General features: G+C 46.4%; 1 protein-coding gene across 3 annotated transcripts; it reads right to left on the bottom strand.

The window, feature by feature from the left end:
* Positions 1 to 930: 930 nt before the first annotated feature.
* Positions 931 to 21547, bottom strand: LOC135366005 (uncharacterized). Of its 3 annotated transcripts, none has more exons than XM_064598659.1 (5): positions 21381 to 21547; positions 20870 to 21316; positions 18954 to 19076; positions 3797 to 4141; positions 931 to 1180 (listed from the first exon to the last, which is right to left on the bottom strand). In XM_064598659.1, exons 1-5 carry the CDS (start codon positions 21426 to 21428, stop codon positions 1040 to 1042), a joined length of 1104 nt encoding a protein of 367 aa, XP_064454729.1. In that variant the 5' UTR covers positions 21429 to 21547; the 3' UTR covers positions 931 to 1039. The 3 variants fall into 3 exon arrangements, with proteins under 3 accessions (XP_064454729.1, XP_064454730.1, XP_064454731.1); XM_064598660.1 differs by lacking the exon at positions 18954 to 19076 and adding an exon at positions 5698 to 5820; XM_064598661.1 differs by lacking the exons at positions 931 to 1180; positions 3797 to 4141 and adding exons at positions 16261 to 16438; positions 17395 to 17739.
* Positions 21548 to 23184: the final 1637 nt, after the last annotated feature.

Genomic DNA, 23184 nt, shown 5'->3' with positions numbered 1-23184 from the left:
GAAGTCCGTCCAGGACGCATGCTAACCACCCCTGTCCCCCACTCCTTCCTGTTGTCCCCTCTCAATCTGTTTGCCGCTCATAGTCGCAGTTGGTTCGCGGTGCTAACACGGAAATATATACATAAAAAAGCGAAATGTTAGTTCCTTAAATGAAACAGAATTCTTGGAACGCGAAAACCGAACAGAAATCGAGACAGAACTTTTTCGGTTCGCTTCGATAACGTGGAAAGTGACTAAGACGTAAAACTAATATTATTAATATTCACGCGGCAGACTGCCACGAGCGTTCCTCCTCTTGTTCGAAGGTCCTCTTGTTCATGCAACATGAAGGTGCTCATGATCTACCAACGTTGGCCTGGTAATGGCTGACCCACCGCTTTCTTCCATGAAGCAAAATCGGCACCGTATAAAGCTAAATATCGTGACGACGAAGGCTCAGTGCGAAGCGGTTGTGTTCCAGTTGAACCTGCCTATTTTCGCGGAGCAGTCTCGACTGCTCGTTGGAGCGACCTTAGCTCGAAGCGATAAAAGCCGCAGTGCGAGGGGACAACGAAAGTGACAAAGGACAAGACTAACGTAGCACTCTTTGACACAAACGCAGCACTGGATTTTAACTTTATTTCAAACTTTGGCTTGAAGGCCGCTCCAGAGCTCCGATTGGAAGACACCGGCACTGTTCCCAATCTGCCAAAAGCATAGACTTGCTCCCGGCTGAGCGGCAAAACGTGTTCCGGAAGCGCTCCCGAATCTACCACTGAATACCATAATCTACCATACATCTACCATACATCTACCATAATCTACCATGAATCACGCGCTGCGACGTACGAAATTTTGAGCATGCGAAGAAACTCAGTCCTCACGCAGTAAATGTACGCGCCATGCGTGCCCTTATAGTCATAGTCCTGTAATTATACTGTAACCTGTAACTCTTCTTGTAGTGACACCTTTAATAAATTATTGACATTGGACTTTCCTGTAGACACACTTTTTCATCGTTACATATTTACAGCTATGTACCTATTTGCACATTGCCGTACTAACGGCGACTGGTTCCACGATCGGTAGTGTTTTGTACCGTCAACGACGGCGTCGACATCCGTCGCTTCGCAACGTAGAGTTCGACTGCTGTTTTCACTTCGGCGGTGTCGTTCACGTACTCGGACGTACCAAAGAGAACCTGCGCAACAAAGAGATGACGTCATGTCATACGCCGTCGTATTTCCCGTGCTGTACAAACGGCTATATAGGACAGAGGCCTGGAGCACATACAATCACAGAAGTTTTTTTTTTTTCTTTATTTTTTTTTCACTTGGGGACTAGGCATTCTTTAGGCATTGTTTTTACTCAGCGCCGAGGTTACGTGCGCAGTATGGTAATTCTGCATCTCAGGATGGAAGTTAGGGATAGCAAACACGCCTCAGAGCCTGCGAGCGATCGCGCTATAACACTATCGTACATTTTACGGAAATCGGTCGATTGGTTGAAAGAATCAATGTTCAAAGTTCATTTTCAAAGTCATTTTCGCGCTGGGAATGGCAGCTTTTCCCCTATCCTTGAATCCATAGCAACATCCAAGCAGCATCACTGCATCAAAATCGGTGGCGCTGGCTGCCAGAAATACGGTCAAGCACTCGCTGTGCAGGATGCTGTACGGAGTGAGCTAGACAATGAAATTACGAAGGTTGCTAAAATATTGAGCATCTGGGATCCGAGGTTCATCCGCACCGTTGATGATGGATGTGTCAGTGGCTTACAACCTTGTCTACAAAGCAGGGCACAGGCTGGTTCTGCGGTGGGTTCTGGCCCATTGCGGTGTGGAAGAGAATGAACTGGCCGACAGCGCCGCAGAACCAGTTCTCTCGACTCGGAGACGGACGCGTATTGCGCTGCTTAGAGGAGATCGTCGGTCCGTACATCGACTCCTCGTGACTCCTCTGGCTACCCGCCAACGGACCACCGACATTCGCCTCCCCCCCCCCCCTCCCTCGCCATGATGAGCAGAGTTGATCCAGCGCTTGCTTTCCGCATGCCAGCACATATCTCTAGTCAAAATGCAGCATTAGTTCATCGAATGCGCCGCGATGTGGACGTCACAGCACAGTGGCGCTACTGCTTGTGAAAAGTTGCCTCTGCCCTCTGCAGCCACTGCGGTGCCGTTGAAGACCTAGAGCACATCCTTCTCCATTGCCCACACTACCAACCTTCCCGAGCCGTACTCCCCGGATCCCTCATCGAGTTAGACTCCCGGTCTCCCTCTCTCTCACCAAATTGCTTGGTCCTTGGCCACATCCAGCACAGCAACGCTCTGCCCTCAAGCCTCTCTTCACACTTTTCTAGACACCACAGGACTTCGATCGTTATTGTGAAGGAACTAATTATTTCAATTCCTCGCATCACCACCAGCAATGGGGTAGGTATCGCACCCGGCGATGACGCCCAGTCATCATCATGTAATACAGTTGTTAGATTGCCCTGCTAATGTCTGACTCATCGCTTTCTTCAAGAAGCAAAATCGCCAACGTACGACGTGGAACACGAATCACGACGGGAACGCACTGCGAAACGGCCATCTTGGAGAAGAGATCGGAAATGGGAAGTGTGAGCGACAAGTGATGCGTCACGGAGAGTTCCGGTTGAACCTGCCTACTTTGGCGGAGCTGTGTGGATTGCTCCTTGGAGCCGCCTCTTGCCTTGAAGGCCGCACCAAAGCTCCCATTGGAAGACTCCGGTACTGTTCCCAGCCTGCCAAATATAGGACAGACTTGCTCCCGGCGGAGCAGCAAAACTTGCTCCGGAAGCGCTCCGAATCTGCTATTGGAACTCAACGTTAAAGATCGGGGCCGATCGTTATGGTTATAACTCGCGCGAACCAATACCGTTGTAGCAGGCTCGCGCAAGAGCTCGTGGCGAGTAACAGGCCGAAGTTATAAAAGTGCATAAATAACGGGCCGAAGTTGTGGGATAACCAGGCGTACACTCTTAAAAATGAACCTCACCACATAGCACGCTCCTAGCCAACCATCATCCCGAATGACAACGTTCTCGCCCCTGATTTGTTGAAAACGGGAGGAGGAGCCTATTTTGTGCCGTGCATAATGGCACAAAATAGGCTCCTCCTCCCGTTTTCAACAAATCAGGGGCGAGAACGTTGTCATTCGGGGTGATGGTTGGCTAGGAGCGTGCTATGTGGTGAAGTCCATTTTTAAGAGTGTAGATCTAGGAGCAGGGGTCGAAGGGTCCGGACCCCCCTCAATTCCAGACTTTAACATAGGGTTCGGTGAACCAATCCCAGCATGCACGTGGCACTTATCCGCAGCGGACGCCCTCTCGGGAAAATCCTAGATCCGCCCCCTGGGGATAACGACAACTTGATGATCCGAACCGCCATTGACTCGGATTGGACTCGTGTACGGGAACTACTTCCTCTACAAGACTTTCGTGGTTACAATGAGTTTCTGTGTGCATACTGTAGTGGGCATCGCTTGTTCATGAGACATGTTAGTTTATGTTCATAGTTCATGCACAACTCGTACTCGGACTCGTGTACGGGACTACTTCCTCTACAAGGCTTTCATGCACTCTTAAAAATGAACTTCACCACATGCGTGCTATGTGGTGAAGTTCATTTTTAAGAGTGTGGTTACCATGTGCTCCTGTGTGTATAGTGTAGTGGGCACCGCTTGTTCATGAGACATGTTGGTTTATGTTCATAGTTCATAGTTCATCCGCAACCCGTACTCTGTGTACAGTTAGTGGCGCCCCCCTCATCAATATTACGAATAAGGTATATTACCTCGCGCATCATCTCTCCCAGTGATGTGTTGTACGTCCTTACATTCTTCAAGTCATACGGTATCGCACACAAGGGGTCTTCCTTCGCAGAACGGTGGCGCAGGAATGTGTGGACCACATGATAATCCCTCCAATCGGGATGAAAACCCGGATTGTACAGCTTATACAGCATAGAATAGCCGACACCAATGAGGACAGGGACTCGGTGAATAAGGTGGGGATGATGCCACAGCAGGCGCATGGTGGGTAGGTCTCCGGCATTGTAATACCAAGAGCTGCGGTTGTACTCCTTGTAAAGTTGCTGGTACAGACGAAAGAATCGGGCACCGGGAGCGGCCAGCATTATCTGGAAATTATGCATCTCAGTAACAGAACTTCACAGCATATAGCACGCTGTGCTCCAACCATTTTCACGAATTAACTAACTCTCGGAACCAAAACTATAGTGACTATCAAAATGTTTTCTTTTCTTCTTTTTTGTGGGGGCGAGACAAGCTGCTAAAGCCGCACTAAGCTGCACTCTAAGAAAAAAGGGTGTGAAAAGGTGGTAACCTCTATAGTTACCAGCTACACTCTTAAAAATGAACTTCACCGCAAAGCACGCTCCTAGCCAACCATAATCTCTAATGATACCGTTATCTGCCGTGATTCGCTGAAAACGGGAGGCGTACGCCTTTTTGTGACAATTATGAACAGCATAAGTGTCACAGAAAAGGCGTACGCCTCCCGTTTTCAACAAATCAAGGCAGATAACGATATCATTCGAGATTATGGTTGGCTAGGAGCGTGCTATGCGGTGAAGGTCATTTTTAAGAGTTTAGGTCAACATAGCGTCTGATAAAGGGTGTAAAAGGGTGGTAAAATCAATTATCATATATCCAAGTTGCTACAAAAAGGCGTACGCCCATTTGCTCAACGAATCGCGGTGAAGTTCTGATTTGACATTGAGGTAGCGGGTAACTTTGCAACATTTTAGGCACGACATAATGCCACAACTTTTACCTCCTAAAAGGTATAACTGCTGCTCCCTTTTTTCAAAGAGTGTAGACTAAACTGTCACCAAACTAAAATAAAATATTCCACAAACCAAACTATAACTTCAAATATCACTATAAGCTGACCTAAATATAATAACTAAAAATAAAAAAATAATAAGCTAACCTAAAATATCGCACTAATCGAAAGTAGTGTGTGTTAGTAGTAGTACTTTGGTCATTTTAGTGCGGCCTTGGCAGTTTGCTTGGCCTCCACAAAACGCATTTTCGCAGTGAGGTGAAGCCGACTTGCGGAATGGTGACGCCAGTCTCCTGAGGTGTTTCTTCCCTTATACGCTTTCTGCTGTTCATGTTTCTCATACGCGTCCACACTCTTAAAAATGAACTTCACCGCATAGCACGCTCCTAGCCAACCATCATCTCGATTGATATCGTTATCTGCCCTGATTTGTTGAAAACGGGAGGCGTACGCCATTTTTGTGACAATTATGAACCGCATAAGTGTCACAGAGAAGGCGTACGCCTACCGCTTTGAACAAATCAGGGCACATAGCGATATCATTCGAGATAATGGTTGGCTAAGAGCGTGCTATGCGGTGAAGTTCATTTTTAAGAGTGCAGCTACGCCTAGAACTTTCCCGAGTTTGTTGCGGTTACCCCTCAAGCTTAACCCAACATAACCTAATCTCATGTGTGTGTGTGTGTGTGTGTGTGTGTGTGTGTGTGTGTGTTTTGTCCCAACATGGCCCAACGAAACAGCAGCAACGCTTTCTTGGCTTCTACGAAGTAAGACAAGAGCAAAATGCGAGCTTTATTAAGGGCTGCTCATAGCCGCAGTTGCTTCGCGGCGCTAACACGCTATTTACTAAAGAGCTGGGGCGGCAGTCACTCAAGCAGGATCACTCACCAAGTTTCCCATGTACGCCCCATATACCCAGCCTATGGTCGTCTCAAGGTGACGATATCGGTGTACGGGCTGAATGACAATGCAGTCGTTGTCCAGGTACATGCCTCCGTACCTCAGCAGAGTCTAGTGGGTAGAATAACCGATCGTTATATTTGGTACACAAAGGCTGGCAGGTGGATGTGACACTTAAAGGGATACTGCACGCGGAAACAAATTTCTCCTTGCGGAACAGTAGATACCGTTCCCTTGACACGAACACAAAAGGAACGGGATTCCTCGGCCGCGTCCTTCCGAGGCTTACGAACGAAAGAAAGAAGGGAGGCAAGCTGGTATACAGGGTGTTTCAGTTAAATCCCCGGGCTAAATAATTCGCGAACCGGTGCACCAATCGAATAACTTTCTTTTTTACAAGTATCTGTCCAATACCGCCTACAAGATGCCCACAGCGTGAATGAGCGGGAGGCGCTCATTATTTAAATAAAAATGCAAATGAGTTTCGTAAAAAAGCGTAACTTCTAAAGCAGGGCGCTGTCGGTATTAAAATGGGTACTACCCCTTTTGGGACCTTCAGTGGACACCTTTCAGAGAAAAATCTGCCACCGAAGCGGGTCATTTGTTGCAGTAATTAATTGGTTTCGGTTTACGTATTTTTGTCGCGGCTGGTCGCGGCGAAGCGCAAAAAGACGCTCTTTCACTCCCTTATCCATCAATGAATTACGTCCTTACACCAATGAATTACACCAATGAATTACACCAATGAATTACGTCCGTTTGCGCTTCACCGCGACCAGCCGCGACAAAAATACGTAAACCGAAACCAATTAATTACTGCAACAAATGACCCGCTTCGGTGGCAGATTTTTCTCTGAAAGGTGTCCACTGAAGGTCCCAAAAGGGGTAGTACCCATTTTAATACCGACAGCGCCCTGCTTTAGAAGTTACGCTTTTTTTACGAAACTCATTTGCATTTTTATTTAAATAATGAGCGCCTCCCGCTCATTCACGCGGTGCGCATCTTGTAGGCGGTATTGGACAGATACTTGTAAAAAAGAAAGTTATTCGATTGGTGCACCAGTTCGCGAATTATTTAGCCCGGGGATTTAACTGAAACACCCTGTATAGACTCGTGGTAGGGGACCGAAAGACATGGAACGACGACGGACGACAAATGAGACGACGACGGGGTGACAATTGGTCCTTCGTCCTTGTTCCGTGTCTCTCGGTCCCCTATACCACGAGAAGGAAAGAGAACCGAAATTTACGTCTTTCCCTCTCCTCACCAAGAACCGCTACAGTGCTGTGAGGTCTCTGATTGGTCTCTTCAAGAAACATCCCACGATGATTGGACATATCGTTTCAGGAGTTCTTGTCGGCTTCTACACTCTTAAAAATGAACTTCACCGCATAGCACGCTCCTAGCCAACCATCATCTTGAATGATATCGCTATCTGCACCGATTTGTTGAAAACGGGAGGCGTACGCCATTTCTGTGACACTTATGCTGTTCATAATTGTCACAGAAAAGGCGTACGCCCCCCGTTTTTAACAAATCAGGGCAGATAACGATATCATTCAAGATGATGGTTGGCTAGGAGCGTGCTATGCGGTGAAGTTCATTTTTAAGAGTGTACACTCTAAAAACTGAACTTCACCGCATAGCACGCTCTGCGCCAACCATTGCCACGAATGATTGGGTTATCACTTCTGATTCGAGGAGAGAGAGAGGCGTACGCCCTTTTGTGTCAATTATCATATATCCAAATTGACACAAAAAGGCGTACGCCTCCCTCTCTCCTCAAATCAGAAGCGATAACCGTATCATTCGTGGCAATGGTTGGCGCAGAGCGTGCTATGCGGTGAAGTTCATTTTTAAGAGTGTATACACTAACAAAATACAGAAACCGACACTGAAGATTTTTGTTTAAGTTTAATTTGTACAAGCTTTCGCGTGGAGGTCCACGCTTCCTCAGGTACAAAGTGAAGTGGTGACACACATAAGTATATATAGTATAGCCATATACACGACTAAACATACTGCTGTACAAAGAAAGGGAAGGGGAAGGAGATATGGTGCCACATGTCTGTGTACAATGAATAGCTGGGCAGACGGATAAGTGACCTCTAACCGTTTAAGAACAGTAAAAGGTGTTATTGTGAACAAAAAGGCTCGCCAACCCAGTTTCGCGGAAGGGGGGGTCAGGAGTATGGGAAACGAGTGGCCCAGAATGGACAAAGGGGAAGGTTACGGATTATCTAACGGAGTGCCAGACGATGACTGAAGCGAAGATTCAAGAATTGTGCACAAATAAATATAGATATATAGCTATTAAATTTACATAAGCGGATATAACGAGCCAGGACTAAGATTCAGACCATTTGGTGCGAGACACTTGAATTGCGAAATTAAGTAGGACTCCCTATTCTTAGGTTTGATGTCGGTGCGGAACCCAGATTCTAACAATATAATTTTCAAATCAGTTTCAAAATCGTGATTAGGTTGATTGAAATGAATGGCGACAGGAGTTTGGCGGGCATTTAGGATATCAAATTTGTGGCCGTAAAATCTTTTTCTCATTGTGTTGGAGGTTTCACCGATGTATTGTGAATTGCACTTGCAGCAGAATATCAAGTAACAAATATTGGGTGAATTACAGTGGAGTGAGTGACGAATTTTCAAACAGAAGTCACCCAAAGTACTACGGGCAATGGTGGACGGTGCGATAAATTTACAGGTCTGGCACCGTGCACTACCACAGGGATAACAACCCGGCGAGCGCTTCATGATGCATGATGACGTGAATATGTCGCGCAAATTTTTGGATCTACGGAATGCTACTAATGGGGGAGTCGGAAGTTTTTCCGACTCCCCCATTAGTAGCATTAGCAGGACCCCCCCCCCATCATCCCCCATTAGCAGGACCCCCCCCCCCAATCTGTAGAACCTAACTTAACCCAACCTCACTAAAGTGAGGTGATTTAGCCCATTTCGACGACCCTACCTTTCGCAAGACGGCAAGTTTCGAATCCGTTAGGCTTAGCATTCCCGTGTTTCTCCTGCTCTAAAAGTGAATCAGATGGGGTTGTTTAAATGCATATAAAAAAACTTCTAGTCCACAGAGTTTTAAAAACGAGTGGTCCCGATACGGAACTACACCCCATTTGGCTGCAGGGAAAACATGTAGGGGCGTCCAAAAAGGAACACTTCGTCAGGCGACATTAGCCTTACCTGTTGTTCAGAAGGCTCATCAACGATAATGCCCGTGTCGTCGATCATTACGAAAATTCGAAAGCCGTGTCGTCGAAATTGGCGAGGATGGCAAATGTAGCTGAAGACTGCTTGAAGTTCTCTGCCAGACAACCTCTTCTTCTTCTTCTACCTCAGGGCAATGGCCGTTAGCCACTGAGGGCGATTGGCCAGGGCTAGTCATGATGTAACGCGTGAAGCGACCTTAGATATCAGGTACGATCAGATAGGACAACCTGTGGAACAATCCCAGAAGGTCACGCTTCCTCCTTCTTCTTCTTTCCGTAATAGTGGGGTTGGTGTGCTGAGCGAAGGATGAAGCCGGGTCGGGACGACGGACCTGACGACAGGTGGCTACCACGGGCAGCTTGCTCTGTCGTTTCCGGCGCCCTCTCCCTCACGTGACAGGGTATGTGAACACACTGATCTCGATTGTAAAAGGCTGGATCGCGGATAGGGAGCGCGAGCGTGAAGAAACCGGCCGCCATCTTACGGTGCCCCCAACAGTCGCCGCAGCGATCATGGCAACTTCTTGCAATTACGGTCGTACCAACCGTACTGGCAAGGTTACTGGGCCTAAATTTATACAGGTGAGTCACTCTTTATCGAGGAATAAATAGGCGTCCATTCTGTATATTTAGTTGACCATTATGAAGTGTTTTTTTTTTTTTTGCCCAAAACGAGCACTGGATGCAGGTTGCTTGATCGCTCTTCCGACGTTCAATCGAGCACACTTGCATTTTACCCGGCGGCAAATACAGTTTGAGTGCATAATATGCTTGAAAGAATACGTTACACTACACAGGTAGTGTTGTCATCAATATATGTGCGAGCACTCGAGCACTTTTTTGCATGCATTGCTAGCATGGTACACGGTGTTCTCTGCGGAAGCAAGTGTCACATTCATTTCTTTGAATTACCTTCGCGCACAAGTTCGGTATTACGTCATAATGAGACCACGATTGTCACCTTTTTTCATGTATTGGTATTGTTTTGTGCCTTGGTTTGATTTGTGACAAAGAATCCTACGTAACGGTGGTGTGGCGCGACTTGAATAACGCCTTTGTCTGAGCTGTATCGTCAGCTTGTTACGATAGTAATAATTTGTAGCGTGTCGTGCTATTTGAAGCAGTTTTTAAGGCAAAAGTGGTCTCTCAATACAGGTTTCGTCATGAGGGCTACCCGGTGAATAATCTGTGTAGTGTGATACGGCTGGGTGTACAGGTAAGTATCACGTTCCTCATCCACTGGTTTCTACTTTACAGGAAGGAACAACCTCAGTGCACGCACTGTGGTTAGCCTCTCTCAGTTTTGCATATTTTCTTACATGTTCACATCAGAAACACACCTTACACTTTAGGCTCCTTCACCCAGCAATATAATAATTAGAGATTATAATTCTTTTTAGAAGAGTTCCCCATATTCTTTTTAGAATAGTTTTTCATCTTTTTAATTTTTAGAAGATACAGGGATTGTAAACCATGCTTTAAACTGATGTTTTAACATATTTGTCCAATGCATTTATTAAACAACATATTCATTTTTAACTGGTTGCACCCAAACCAATGTTCTGATGTATTATTTCCTTTGTTGTCGATGCACCATAAAAATTGGAATACTCATCATCAATGCAGGTTACTTCACAGCTGCCTCGACATACTCAAGAAATGGGTGCAGAACCTGCGTAATGCCCACAGACTTTGATTACCACAGCACCTCCAGAAAGTATGTGTCACATGGGATTTTTAAATGTATTCACAGTATATAATACCTTGTATTGTTGTAGATATAAGCCGTCTCTACAGTACACTCTCAGAAATTAAAACCGTGAGAACCGTGATAATTGTTTCAGTTAATAGGGCATGCACATATATGCTATAAGAAGAAAATTATTTCTTGAGAATGCACTTCTCTGGCTACTGGTGTTGTTTACATCTACTGTTGATCACATTCATTTATCACACATTATATTCTTATATATATTATTATATTAACACATATTTGATCACATTAAATTCAAAATTTATCATATATAAGAAAATACCAGGAGGGAAGTTGCTATTCATTGCTCATTCTAACCTAAAATTGAGTGCTACAAATTTAGAGAGAGTACCTGTCCATTGTCATTCCTAAAATATATATTGTCATTGTAGCAAGGTCATAAAACATTAACTGTAGTCTTTTGTAACCTCCCTGCACGTTCATTGTATCCTGAAACGCATAAGTGCAAGAGATAACTTGAATAAACTTGATGTTGTATAAACTTGATATAAAATGTTGAATAATATAATGTATGATATAAAATGTTGAATAAACTTGAACCTGTATATTCTCTTTACTCACCATCAGTGACCTTCTTTACAAAAGCATATCGTGTTAGATTTTTTTTGTTTACGTTTCACAGACGGGGTACACGAGGGCCAAAATGACAAAATCACAGCTGTTTCAAGCTCCAAATGGTCCTGCTGCAATTATCCTGTTGCAGACCATACGTGTGTAGTGCAAGAAGGCCCTTGCACATCAAAATGTAAGATGGGAGTCACAGTTAATGCAAAGTGGTTCCTATGAGAGACTTCGATGCTGAACAAAATTGTGCAAACTGCGGAAGGTGCCATAGAAGATATTCAGAAAGCGTGTCTGGTCTCACAACGGTGCTACAACGCTCTCTTTTAGATGACGATGATACTCATTGGAGTTTCAGATGTGCAGCTGCATTTTTTCGAACGTGCTCCACATAACAAGCATGACAAAGTCAGCACTGGATAGCAGGCCCCCGTTCCTAAGCAGCTTTGCTCACGCTGCAGTTGTATTCAGCAAAAGCATGTGAGTACTCGAGAAGGACATTCAGTTTGGCACAACCGCGCCTGCAAATAATCAGAACAAATGAAGGAAGAAGCAAACAAACATAGAAGGGCTGTACTTCAAAAAGAGGTAAATCTTGTGTCTCAAGGAGGTGTTACCACTTTTAAGTAACTTAATTGATTAAGCTTACATCACTACCTGATTAACTGTCCTAACGAGCGTGTTCTAATTGCGTGAAGCAATTAAATCACGCTCACAACGTATTTGGGCTGCTTCGGTGTGTCCATATTTGCGAGGCAAAGCACCGCAGTCGTTCACTAAAAGACACTTTCTGCGGCGGTGCTTGATATAAATCATACGAAACCGAAACACGGCTAAAACAACGGCTGTGATTCTACAGAACGATCTCTTTCTGCCATGCGAATATATCCTTTCCCGGACCGTTCTTTATGGAACAATTTTTGTCCAGAACGCATAACGGGATATTACATACATGGTGGTTGTTAACCTCACATCGTTTCTTGTTGAAATATTGGCTGGGAAACGTACTGTAGTACAATCCCCAGCGCTGCACTGCTGTGACGGTCTAGTTTCGGAATGCAAAACATAACGTAATTAAGAATCGAACGGCAGGACACCTGTGAAACACTGTTAGGATACATCAGTATACTGGCACCTTACAAAATTGTGTGATGACAAGCAACGCCTGCAGCGCTATAAATACTCACAATCTCCGTTGCCTCCCATTGTTTTCTATGGGCGCACACTGCGCTTTAGGGCCTCCCAACATGGCGGCCCGAATGCACGCCTCTCCCCCGCGAGCCCCTCTCCCATGCGCCATCCAGCCTTTATAGATAGAGATCATTGTGTGAACAGCATCTGAGCGCGCTCCGGAGTGCAGCGCATGAGAAAAATAGATGGAAACTACCGAACGTACACTCTTAAAAATGAACTTCACCGCATAGCACGCTCCTAGCCAACCATAATCTTCTGTCCTGAGGCAACTGTCCTGAGGCTTCTGTCCTGAGGCAACTCCCTTCCTACATCTCTACAGGTTCGCTGGATTTCTACCCATCTACATAATCTCGAATGATATCGTTATCTGCCCTGATTTGTTGAAAACGGGGGGCGTACGCCATTTCTGTGACACTTATGCTGTTCATAATTGTCACAGAAAAGGCGTACGCCCCCCGTTTTCAACAAATCAGGGCAGATAACGATATCATTCGAGATAATGGTTGGCTAGGAGCGTGCTATGCGGTGAAGTTCATTTTTAAGAGTGTACAAAATAAATAAAAGCGAAGCGTGCGCGTGCTCATAGCTGTCTTACACGCACGTGCTGTCTGTTATACAATGTCTGTTATGCACGGTCGTCATACATGTTATGACGGGATGTTCGCGTATAATGTACAAACAGTGTGACTCCCGCCTTGATGTTACACGTGAGGTTTGTCTGCGCAACGTTGGTCTGCGCAATATGGCGGCACGTTGCACGTTCGGAAGGGTATAGGACTGCGGATAATTTGGACCACCTGCAGTTTTTTTTTTTTTGGCGTGTGCCACAAATCTCCGACACGCGGTGCTGGAATAAGCAATGTTTAGCCTCCCCCCACATTGCTATACCGCCCTCGGCCCGGGATCGAACCCGCGATCTTGAGCTCAGCACGTCCACTGGCTGAGATATACGATTGCATATGTTTAGGGCCTGACTTTTTAGGGTTAAACCCGTATCCGCCCGATATTTACCCCCCGAACGAAATCTGTAAAATTCGGGTTCAACCCGAATCTACCCGAAAACATCCGGGTCGCGTGGCACACTCGTAAGCGTGCATTAAAATAAAGTTTGATAACATTGCTAAACATTAGTTCCACGTTAAGACAAATTTTTATTAAACAATAAAAAATCACCCGAATTCCTGACGACAGAATGTGCCGTAACAGGATTTAACCCGAATACACCCGAATTTTCCAATGAAAAATATCGCCCGATATTTACCCCCCGAATTTGGCCAAAAATAAAACCCGAAAAAGTCAGGCCCTACATATGTTCAATGGCCATATACCACTAGTGACTACCCGTGCGACAAGGGTTTTATTTCACAACAGAGAACATATAAATATCTCCGCCGCCATCTGTCTCATCGTCGTTTTTATTATTGCTCGGTCACGTACCACGTTATCAAAATGAACCAAGAAGCGTCAGCGGCATGGCAGGGCGGGTTGAGGCGCCCGTATAGTCAAGGTCGTGCTGAAGACTAGGAGGTGGCTGGTTCGAATCCTACCAGCGGCAATGCTGTCTGGAGCCCTGAAGTCCGTCCAGGACGCATGCTAACCCCCCCCCCTTGTCCCCCACTCCTTCTTGTTGTCCCCTCTCCATCTGTTTGCAGCTCATAGTCGCAGTTGGTTCGCGGTGCTAACACGGAAATATATATTTAAAAAAAAACGAGACGTTAGTTCCTTAAAGGTACTGTAAAGCAGTAGACAAGCATGATATGCCGGTGATGTGACTACAGACTTTGTTGCTCCTAGATACCATAATGCGGAACCATGCGACCAACAACGCGCTATAAATATTTTTAATTTGCCATGAAAAATGCGGCGTAGTGGATCGGTGCGACGCCTGGTGTCAAACAACCCCCTGTACAGCGGGCAACACTGAAAATTGGTATTACACACTATTACATCGGAACTTCGTTATATTAGTACCCATAATATTAGTTTCCCTGTTTACCTATGCATTATGAAACCCCTGTTAACAATGTTTTTTGCGAACTAACCCAGCGCCGGCCGCTGTTCGATGGAGGCTCTCCCTACTTCTCTGCTGCGCCTGCGCGCTCCTTCTGTTCGCGGCCTCTTTCGGACGAACAAACTCTGTCTGTGACAAACAAGTCCCGACGCTGTCTGGCTGCTTGAACGTCTGACACATTTTTTTCAACGGCATTTCAGTTCGCTTATCCTCAGATGTGGATAGTTGTGTTGGGCCCAGTGTTCTACGCATGCAATGTGGTTGCCGCCGTATGTGGCAGGAGTACGGATTCATTTCGAATACCTAGTACAGTGTTGCCCGTAATCTTTAATTGTAATTTTCTAATTAATTGCACCGTCGATTGGAATGAAACTTGCGCAGTTTTTGTCCTGGTGGCTTGGACTATCGAATAGCCACACTAAATGACATTTGATCGGGGCTGCTTTACAGTACCTTTAAAGGAAACCGAATTATCGGAATGCGAGAACGGAACAGAAATCGGGACTGAATGTTTCCGGTTCGCTTCGATAACGTGGAATGTGACTAAGCCGTAAAACTAATATTAATATTGAGGGGCCGTGTTCACAAAGTTCACGCGGCAGACTGCCACGAGCGTTCCTCCTTTTGTTCGAAGGTCCTCTTGTTCATGCGACATGAAGGAGCTCATGATCTCCCAACGTTGCCCTGGTAATGGCTGACCCACTGCTTTCTTCACGAAGCAAAATCGGCACCGTATAAAGCTAAATATCGTGACGACGAAGGCTCAATGCGAAGCGGTTGTGTTCCAGTTGAACCTGCCTATTTTCGCGGAGCAGTCTCGACTGCTCGTTGGAGCGACCTTAGCTTGAAGAGATAAAAAACCTCAGTGCGAGGGGACAACGAAAGTGACAAAGGACAAGACAAACGTAGCACTCTCTGACACAAACGCAGCACTGTGATTTTAACTTTATTTCAGTCTTTGGCTTGAAGGCCGCTCCGAGCTCCGATTGGAAGACACCGGCACTATTCCCAGTCTGCCAAACGCACAGACGTGTTCCGGAAGCGCTCCCGAATCTACCACTGAATACCATAATCTACCATACATCTACCATAATCTACCATGAATCACGACGCTGCGACGTACGAAATTTTGAGCATGCGTAGAAACTCAGTCCTCACGCAGTAAATATACGCGCCATGCGTGTCCTTAGTCATAGTCCTGTACTTATTCACTCTTCTTGTAGTGACACCTTTAATAAATTACTGACATTGGACCTTTCCTGTCGACACACTTTTTCATCCTTACATATTTACAACTATGTGCATATTTGCACATTGCCGTACTAACGGCGACTGCTTCTACACTCTTAGAAATGAACTTCACCACATAGCACGCTCCTAGCCAACCATCATCCCGAATGACAACGTTCTCGCCCCTGATTTGTTGAAAACGGCAGGAGGAGCCTATTTTGTGCCATTATGCACGGCACAAAATAGGCTCCTCCTCCCGTTTTCAACAAATCTAGGGCGAGAACGTTGTCATTCGGTGTGATGATTGGCTACACTCTTAGAAATGAACTTCACCGCATAGCACGCTCCTAGCCAACCATAATCTCGAATGATATCATTATATGCCCTGATTTGTTGAAAACGGGAGGCGTACGCCTTTTTTGTGACACTTATGCTGTTCATAATTGTCACAAAAAAGGCGTACGCCTCCCGTTTTCAACAAATCAGGGCAGATAACGATATCATTGGAGATTATGGTTGGCTAGGAGCGTGCTATGCGGTGAAGTTCATTTCTAAGCGTGTAGGTGCGTGCTATGTGGTGAAGTTCATTTTTAAGAGTGTACCATCTGTAGTGTTTTCTATCGCCAACGTCGGCGTCGCTGTCGCTTCGCAACGTAGAGCTCGACTGCTGTTTTCACTTCGGCGGTGTCGTTCACGTACCCGGAAGTACCAAAGAGAACCTGCGCAACAAAAAGATGACGTCATGTCATACGCCGCGTAGTAGGACTCTTCACTGAGCCCCCGTGCTGTACAGATGGCTATATAGTGCAGAGGCCTGGAGCACATACAATCACATAAGTTTTCTTTTTTTTTTTCTTTTTTTTTCACTTGGGGCCTAGGCAATCTTACAATCTTACACGTACAAATAAAACGGGAAAGCTGTGCAGATATGTCAGCATTGTGCCACGATTCTTTCAGTGTCTAAGAAAAATTGCGTAAGTGGAACCTTCACCAAGCACACCCCCGCTTCCCCATCCCTTGAAAGCTCGGCGCCCCCGCAGCAGTGAACTTCTGGGGAAATCACTGAGGAGGAGGGGTCGAGGGGTTCGGACCCCCCTCAATTCCAGACGTTAACATAGGGTTCAGTGGACCAATCACAGCATGCACGTGGCACTTATCCGCAGCGGGCCCCCCTCTCTGGAAAATCCTAGATCCGCCCCCTGGGGATAACGACAACTTTATGATCGGACCCAACATTGACTCGGATTGGACTCGTGTACGGGACTACTTCCTCTACAAGGCTTTCGTGCACTCTTAAAAATGAACTTCACCACATGCGGGCTATGTGGTGAAGTTCATTTTTAAGAGTGTGGTTACCATGTGCTCCTGTGTGTATAGTGTAGTGGGCATCGCTTGTTCATGAGACATGTTGGTTTATGTTCAAAGTTCATACACAACTACAGTCAAACTCCTTTACAACGAAACTCAGGGGACAGCAAAAAAAATCGCTGTAAAGGTATTTTCGTTAAAAAGGATGTCCATTATTGGACCTATAATGCTCCAGCGGGACCGCAAAAAAATTCGCTGTGGTGATATTTTCGTTAAAAAGGTGTTCGCTATAAAGGAGTTTGACTGTAGTACTCTGTGTACAGTTAGTGGCGCCCCCCTCATCAATATTACGAATAAGGTATATTACCTCGCGCATCATCTCTCCCAGTGATGTGTTGTACGTCCTTACATTCTTCAAGTCATACGGCGTCGCACACAAGGGGTCTTCTTTCGCAGAACGGTGGCGCAGGAATGTGTGGACCACATGATAATCCCTCCAATCGGGATGAACACCAGGATGGTACAGCTTATACAACATGACATAGCCGGTGCCAATGAGGACAGGGACTCGGTGAATAAGGTGGGGATGATGCCACAGCAGGCGCATGGTGGGCAGGTCTCCGGCATTGTAATACCAAGAGCTGCGGTTGTACTCCTTGTAAAGTTGCTGGTACAGTCGAAAGAATCGGGCACCGGGAGCGGCGATCATTATCTGGAATTTATGCACCTCAGTAACAGAACTTCACAGCATAGCACGCTGCTCCAACCATTCTCACAAATTAACTAACTCTCGGAACCACAACTAGTGACTGTCAAAATGTTTTTTTTTTCTTTTTTGTGGGGGCGAGCCAAGTTGCTAAAGCCGCACTAAGAAAAAAGGGTGTGAGAAGGTGGTAACCTCTATAGTCACCAGCTAGGTCAACATAGCGTCTGATACAGGGTGTAAAAGGGTGGTAAACGCACACTCTTAAAAATGAACTTCACCGCATAGCACGCTCCTAACCAACCATCATCTTGAATTATATCGTTATCTGTTTGATTTGTTAAAAACGGGAGGCGTACGCCTTTCACACTTATGCTGTTCATAATTGTCACAAAAAGGCGTACGCCTCCCGTTGTCAGCAAATCTGGGTAGATAACGATATCATTTGAGATGATGGTTGGTTAGGAGCGTGCTATGCGGTGAAGTTCATTTCTAAGAGTGCAATTATGATATATCCAAATTGATACAAAAAGGCGTACGCCCCCTTGCTCAACGAATCGCGGTGAAGTTCTGATTTGACATTGAGGTAGCGGGTGGAACTTTGCAACTTTTAGCCACGACATATGCCACAGCTTTTACCTCCTAAAAGGTATAAGTGCTCTCCCCTTTTTCTAAGTTTGGACTGACCTACACAAACACAAACCAAACTATTACACAAACCAAACTATAACTCCAAATATCACTAAGCTAATAAACTATCGCACTAATCGAAAGTAACGTTAGTTAGTAGTAGTAATTAGGTCATTTTAGTGCGGCCTTGGCAGTTTGCTTGGCCTCCACAAAACGCATTTTCGCAGTGGGGTGAAGCCGACTTGCGGAATGGTGACGCCAGTCTCCTGAAGTGTTTCTTCCCTTACGCTTTCTGCTGTTCATGTTTCTCATACGCGTCCACCTACGCGTAGAACTTTCCCGAGTTTGTTGCGGTTACCCCTCAAGCTTAACCCAACATAACCTAATCTCATGTGTGTGTGTTGTCTTTTGTTGTTGTTGTTGTTCAACATGGCCCAACGAAACAGCAGCAACGCTTTCTTGGCTTGTACGAAGTAAGACAAGAGCAAAATGCGAGCTTTATTAAGGGCTGCTCATAGCTGCAGTTGCTTCGCGGCGCTAACACTCAACTTATTAAGAGCTGGGGCGGCAGTCACTCAAGCAGGATCACTCACCATGTTTCCCATGTACGCCCCATATACCCAGCCTATCGTCGCCTCAAAGTGACGATATCGGTGCACGGGCTGAATGACCATGCAGTCGTTGTCCAGGTACATGCCTCCGTACCTCAGCAGAGTCTAGTGGGTAGAATAACCGATCGTTATACTTGGTACACAAAGGCTGGCAGGTGGACGTGACACTTAAAGGGATACTGCACGCGGAAACAAATTTCTCCTTGCGGAACAGTAGATACCGTTCCCTTGACACGAACATAAAAGGAACGGGATTCCTCGGCCGCGTCCTTCGAGCCTTTCGAACGAAAGAAAGAAGGGAGAGGGTGCACACTCTTAAAAATGAACTTCACCGCACAGCACGCTTCTAGCCAACCATCATCTCAAATGATATCGTTATCTGCTCCGATTTGTTGAAAACGGGAGGCGTACGCCCCTTTTTTGTGACAATTATGAACAGAATAACACAAAAAAGGCGTGCGCCTACCGTTTTCAACAAATCAGGGGGCTTAATTGCTTCATCGTCGTTACGGTCGTTACAAGCTAACGAATGGCGGGAAATTCAAAAAGGCGGGCGGGAAATTTAAAAAGGTGGGCACGTGATAAAACACGTGCACGTCGCTCTTCGCGCGATACGTGAAGGCCGTAATACATGTCACGCGCAATGTGTCACGTGCCCACCTTTTTGAATTTCCCGCCACTCGTTAGCTTGTAACGACCGTAACGACGATGAAGCGATTAAGCCCCCAGAGCAGATAACCATATCACTCGAGATGATGGCTGGCTAGGAGTGTGCCATGCGGTGAAGTTCATTTTAAGAGTGCAGGCAAGCTGGTATAGACTCGTGGAACACTCTTAAAAATGAACTTCACCACATAGCACGCTCCTAGCCAACCGCCATCCCGAATGACAACGTTCTCGCCCCTGATTTGTTGAAAACGGGAGGAGGAGCCTATTTTGTGCCGTGCATAATAGGAACAAAATAGGCTCCTCCTCCCGTTTTCAACAAATCTGGGGCGAGAACGTTGTCGTTCGGGGTGATGGTTGGCTAGGAGCGTGCTATGTGGTGAAGTTCATTTTTAAGAGTGTAGGGCCCTAGGGGACCGAAAGACATGTAACAAGGACGGACGACAAATGTGACGACGACGTGGTGACAATTGGTCCTTCGTCCTTCTTGTCTCGGTCCCCTATACCATGAGAAGGAAAGAGAACCGCAATTTACGTCTTTCCCTCTCCTCACCAAGAACCGCTACAGTGCTGTGAGGTCTCCGATTGGTCTCTTCAAGAAACATCCCACGATGATTGGACATATATCGTTTGAGGAGTCCTTGTCGGCTTCTACACTGAACTTCACCACATAGCACGCGCCTAGCCAACCACCATTCCGAACGATATCATTCTGTTGAAAATTTCGTCGGAGTGACAAAGATTGCGCTGAAAAATTCAGCGTGCGCTATTCTGTGCGACCTCCGTAGAGCATGATGTACGGCTATTTTTTCCGATGGGATAGCTCCTGAATATCCCTGTCAAATTATCATTAATTTGACTAAATTAGACACGTTCTTCACATTGGTGGGGCAAAAAAGTGACCTTTACTAGGCAAATTTCCGACTTAAGCTCGCAAAAATTTACATAATTAAACTTACGTTACACGACATTCACATGAGGAGGTGGCAAGAACGCAGTAAGAACAAATGCCGTTGACCGCATGACTCTAGGTGGTGTAGTTTTTTTTATTATAATTCAATGACACGTTTTCTGGGACACCCTGTGTACACTGTCGCACTGACTAACGGCTGGATAATAGCTGGATAGTGGCTTCGTGAATACTACAACAGGTTATAATACCGAATGAACTCTACCCAACAAGAGAACACTATTGTTCATCAGTTATGTATAGAAGCTGCAAATCGCCTTACCTGGAGACGAGCAATATCCGAAGCGTGCTCGACGCCGCCCACCTCGAGTCCGAAAACGCTCAGTGGCCGCATCCGTTTGTTGAGTTTTAAGACAGGTATCTCGCGGACCAAATGGCCATACGGTCCGTCCAGCTGGCAAACGTCGCAATGAATTATGATTTCGTCCGGACCGTGGTTAATGAAGGCGGAGCGTATGCTCATGGCTTCTATGAATGAGACGTTCGGCTGTCCGAACCGCACGTAGTGGATGATGTTGGGTACCACGTAAGAACCGAATCCGGTAACATTGTCGACGCCGTAGAATTGTAGGGGCCGTCTCAGAGGCCGTGGTCGTGCGGGGAAGACGAAGGGTGATAGCACGTAAAATGCAACCGCTGCGACGAGTACCAGGAAACCCTTTATGGACGGACGTCTTGTCCAGAGACTGCGATCACCCTTAACATTTGGCTGCAGGAAAAACATGTAGGGGGCGTCCAAAAAGGAACACTTCGTCAGGCGACATCAGCCTCACCTGTTGTTCAGAAGGCTCATCAACGATAATGCCCGTGTCGTCGCTCATTACGAAAATTGGCGAGGCTGGCAAATGCAGCTAAAGACTGCTGGAAGTCCTCTGCAAGGCAACCAGTGGAACAATCTTCTTCTTCTTCTTCGTCCGACGGAGAATGGCCATTAGCCCCAAGGGAGATCGGCCAGGGGTATGAGTATGGTGAGCTATACTATGAGGATGTCCAACTGTACTATGACTTGACGGTGACAATTTGGGTGGAGAATGTGAAGGTTGGTGGAGAATGTAATGGTTGAAGTGGTGGAGGGTGCTGAAGTTCGCTTGTTTTGGCTCCATGGCACAAGGGCAAGCATCGTGCATGTCGTGGTTATTTGCGTAATTGACATGTAGAGGCATAGCCTCCTATATACTGAGTATATAGGAGACTCAGTATATAGGAGACTCAGCGGGCGTCACTGCGAGGAGTCTTCAATTATCATCGAAAGCACCTAACGCCACCTATCTTGTCAACTAATGCGAGGGCTCAATGCTCTTTGAGAAGTTGACGCGTCATACGGTTGCGTGTGTTCGATGACTATTTGCTTAACTACCACTGGCGACAGCCCGTCTGATAAGGGTTTTATTTCACAACAGAGAACATATAAATATCTCTGTCGCCCTCTGTCTTATTGTCTTCATTAAAGTGGGACTCCTCAACAAAATCACCGCGAAGGTTGTGACATACCAGTAACCCCTGGGGTGTCCATACATAGGAAATATAGCGTACCCAAAGTGCGCAGAGTTTATTCGAACGAATTATTACGAAGTGAGCGCTTCGCCTCTGTGAAGCAAGAGGGCGCTGAGAGCTACACTGCTGACGTCTTCCGGCATGGAAGAATGCAAGCTCCGTAGCAGACGACAATGCTGGATGACGTCACCGTGTCTGCCTCCGGGCGAACCGCTCTGCGCTTTGCATTTCGCTTGGTATTCAATACGAATTTAGATATCATGGTATGTGACCAAGCAAAAAATAAAAAAAGAAAGGTATAAATCTTAAAGCGATACTTCGCAAGAATTCGAAAAAAAAATGTAGGTGAGCATCATACCGAACACGACTGAATCCCTGGAGGAATGTGCGTCCTGGGCCGACTTCTAAGCGAATTGTGCTGACATACATGTGAAAGCGTCTGAGGGAAACCTAGGGAAAACCCCAGATAGCACAGCCGGCACCGGGATTCGAACCAGGGTACCTCCCAGTCCCGACGTGACATACCAGCAGTGTGGCATCGCCCTCCTGAAGGCCAATCAGCAACGAGTCATCTCTCGCAGCCAATGGTAGCTCTTCCGCTTGATTGCACCAGTGGCGACGTTGTATTCGAAGCGGCGCGTTTCCCTGAGCTTCCGGCGCGTGGCGCAGGTAGACGACGCTCGAGGGAGCGGCGTCCGAAGGCCACGTAGCACATAATGTCCTCCTGTCAGGGTTAGCGAACGTCACAGAAAGCCCAGTGCAAAGCCAGTTCAGTAGTTAAGGACGAAAATTAGCCGCAGCTCTTTGCTTGCACCTAGAATACGTAGAATGTGTGTTTGTAAGTGCTCAACGCCGCCGTGCCAGCACTGGACAGCTCTTCCGGCCTTACTCGGCTGGTATGGCGACGTTGCAGCCAGAGTCCTTGAACGGAGGGGTATGCGCCTTGGGACGGCGGTGATAGCAAGTGGCGAAAATATAACGGCGGCGTTGCTATCGCCAACAATTGTGCGGACATGCTTTGCAAAGAGTGTTGTGTGCCCTGTTCTATAGTTCTGTACTTTTGTGTTGGTCTCCAGGTAACTG

This window comes from Ornithodoros turicata, chromosome 8 (genome assembly GCF_037126465.1).
Source record: "Ornithodoros turicata isolate Travis chromosome 8, ASM3712646v1, whole genome shotgun sequence".
In the NCBI taxonomy this organism is placed as follows: domain Eukaryota; kingdom Metazoa; phylum Arthropoda; class Arachnida; order Ixodida; family Argasidae; genus Ornithodoros; species Ornithodoros turicata.
The sequence above is the reverse complement of the archived record's forward strand: the minus strand, read 5'-3'. Positions and strand labels throughout refer to the sequence as shown.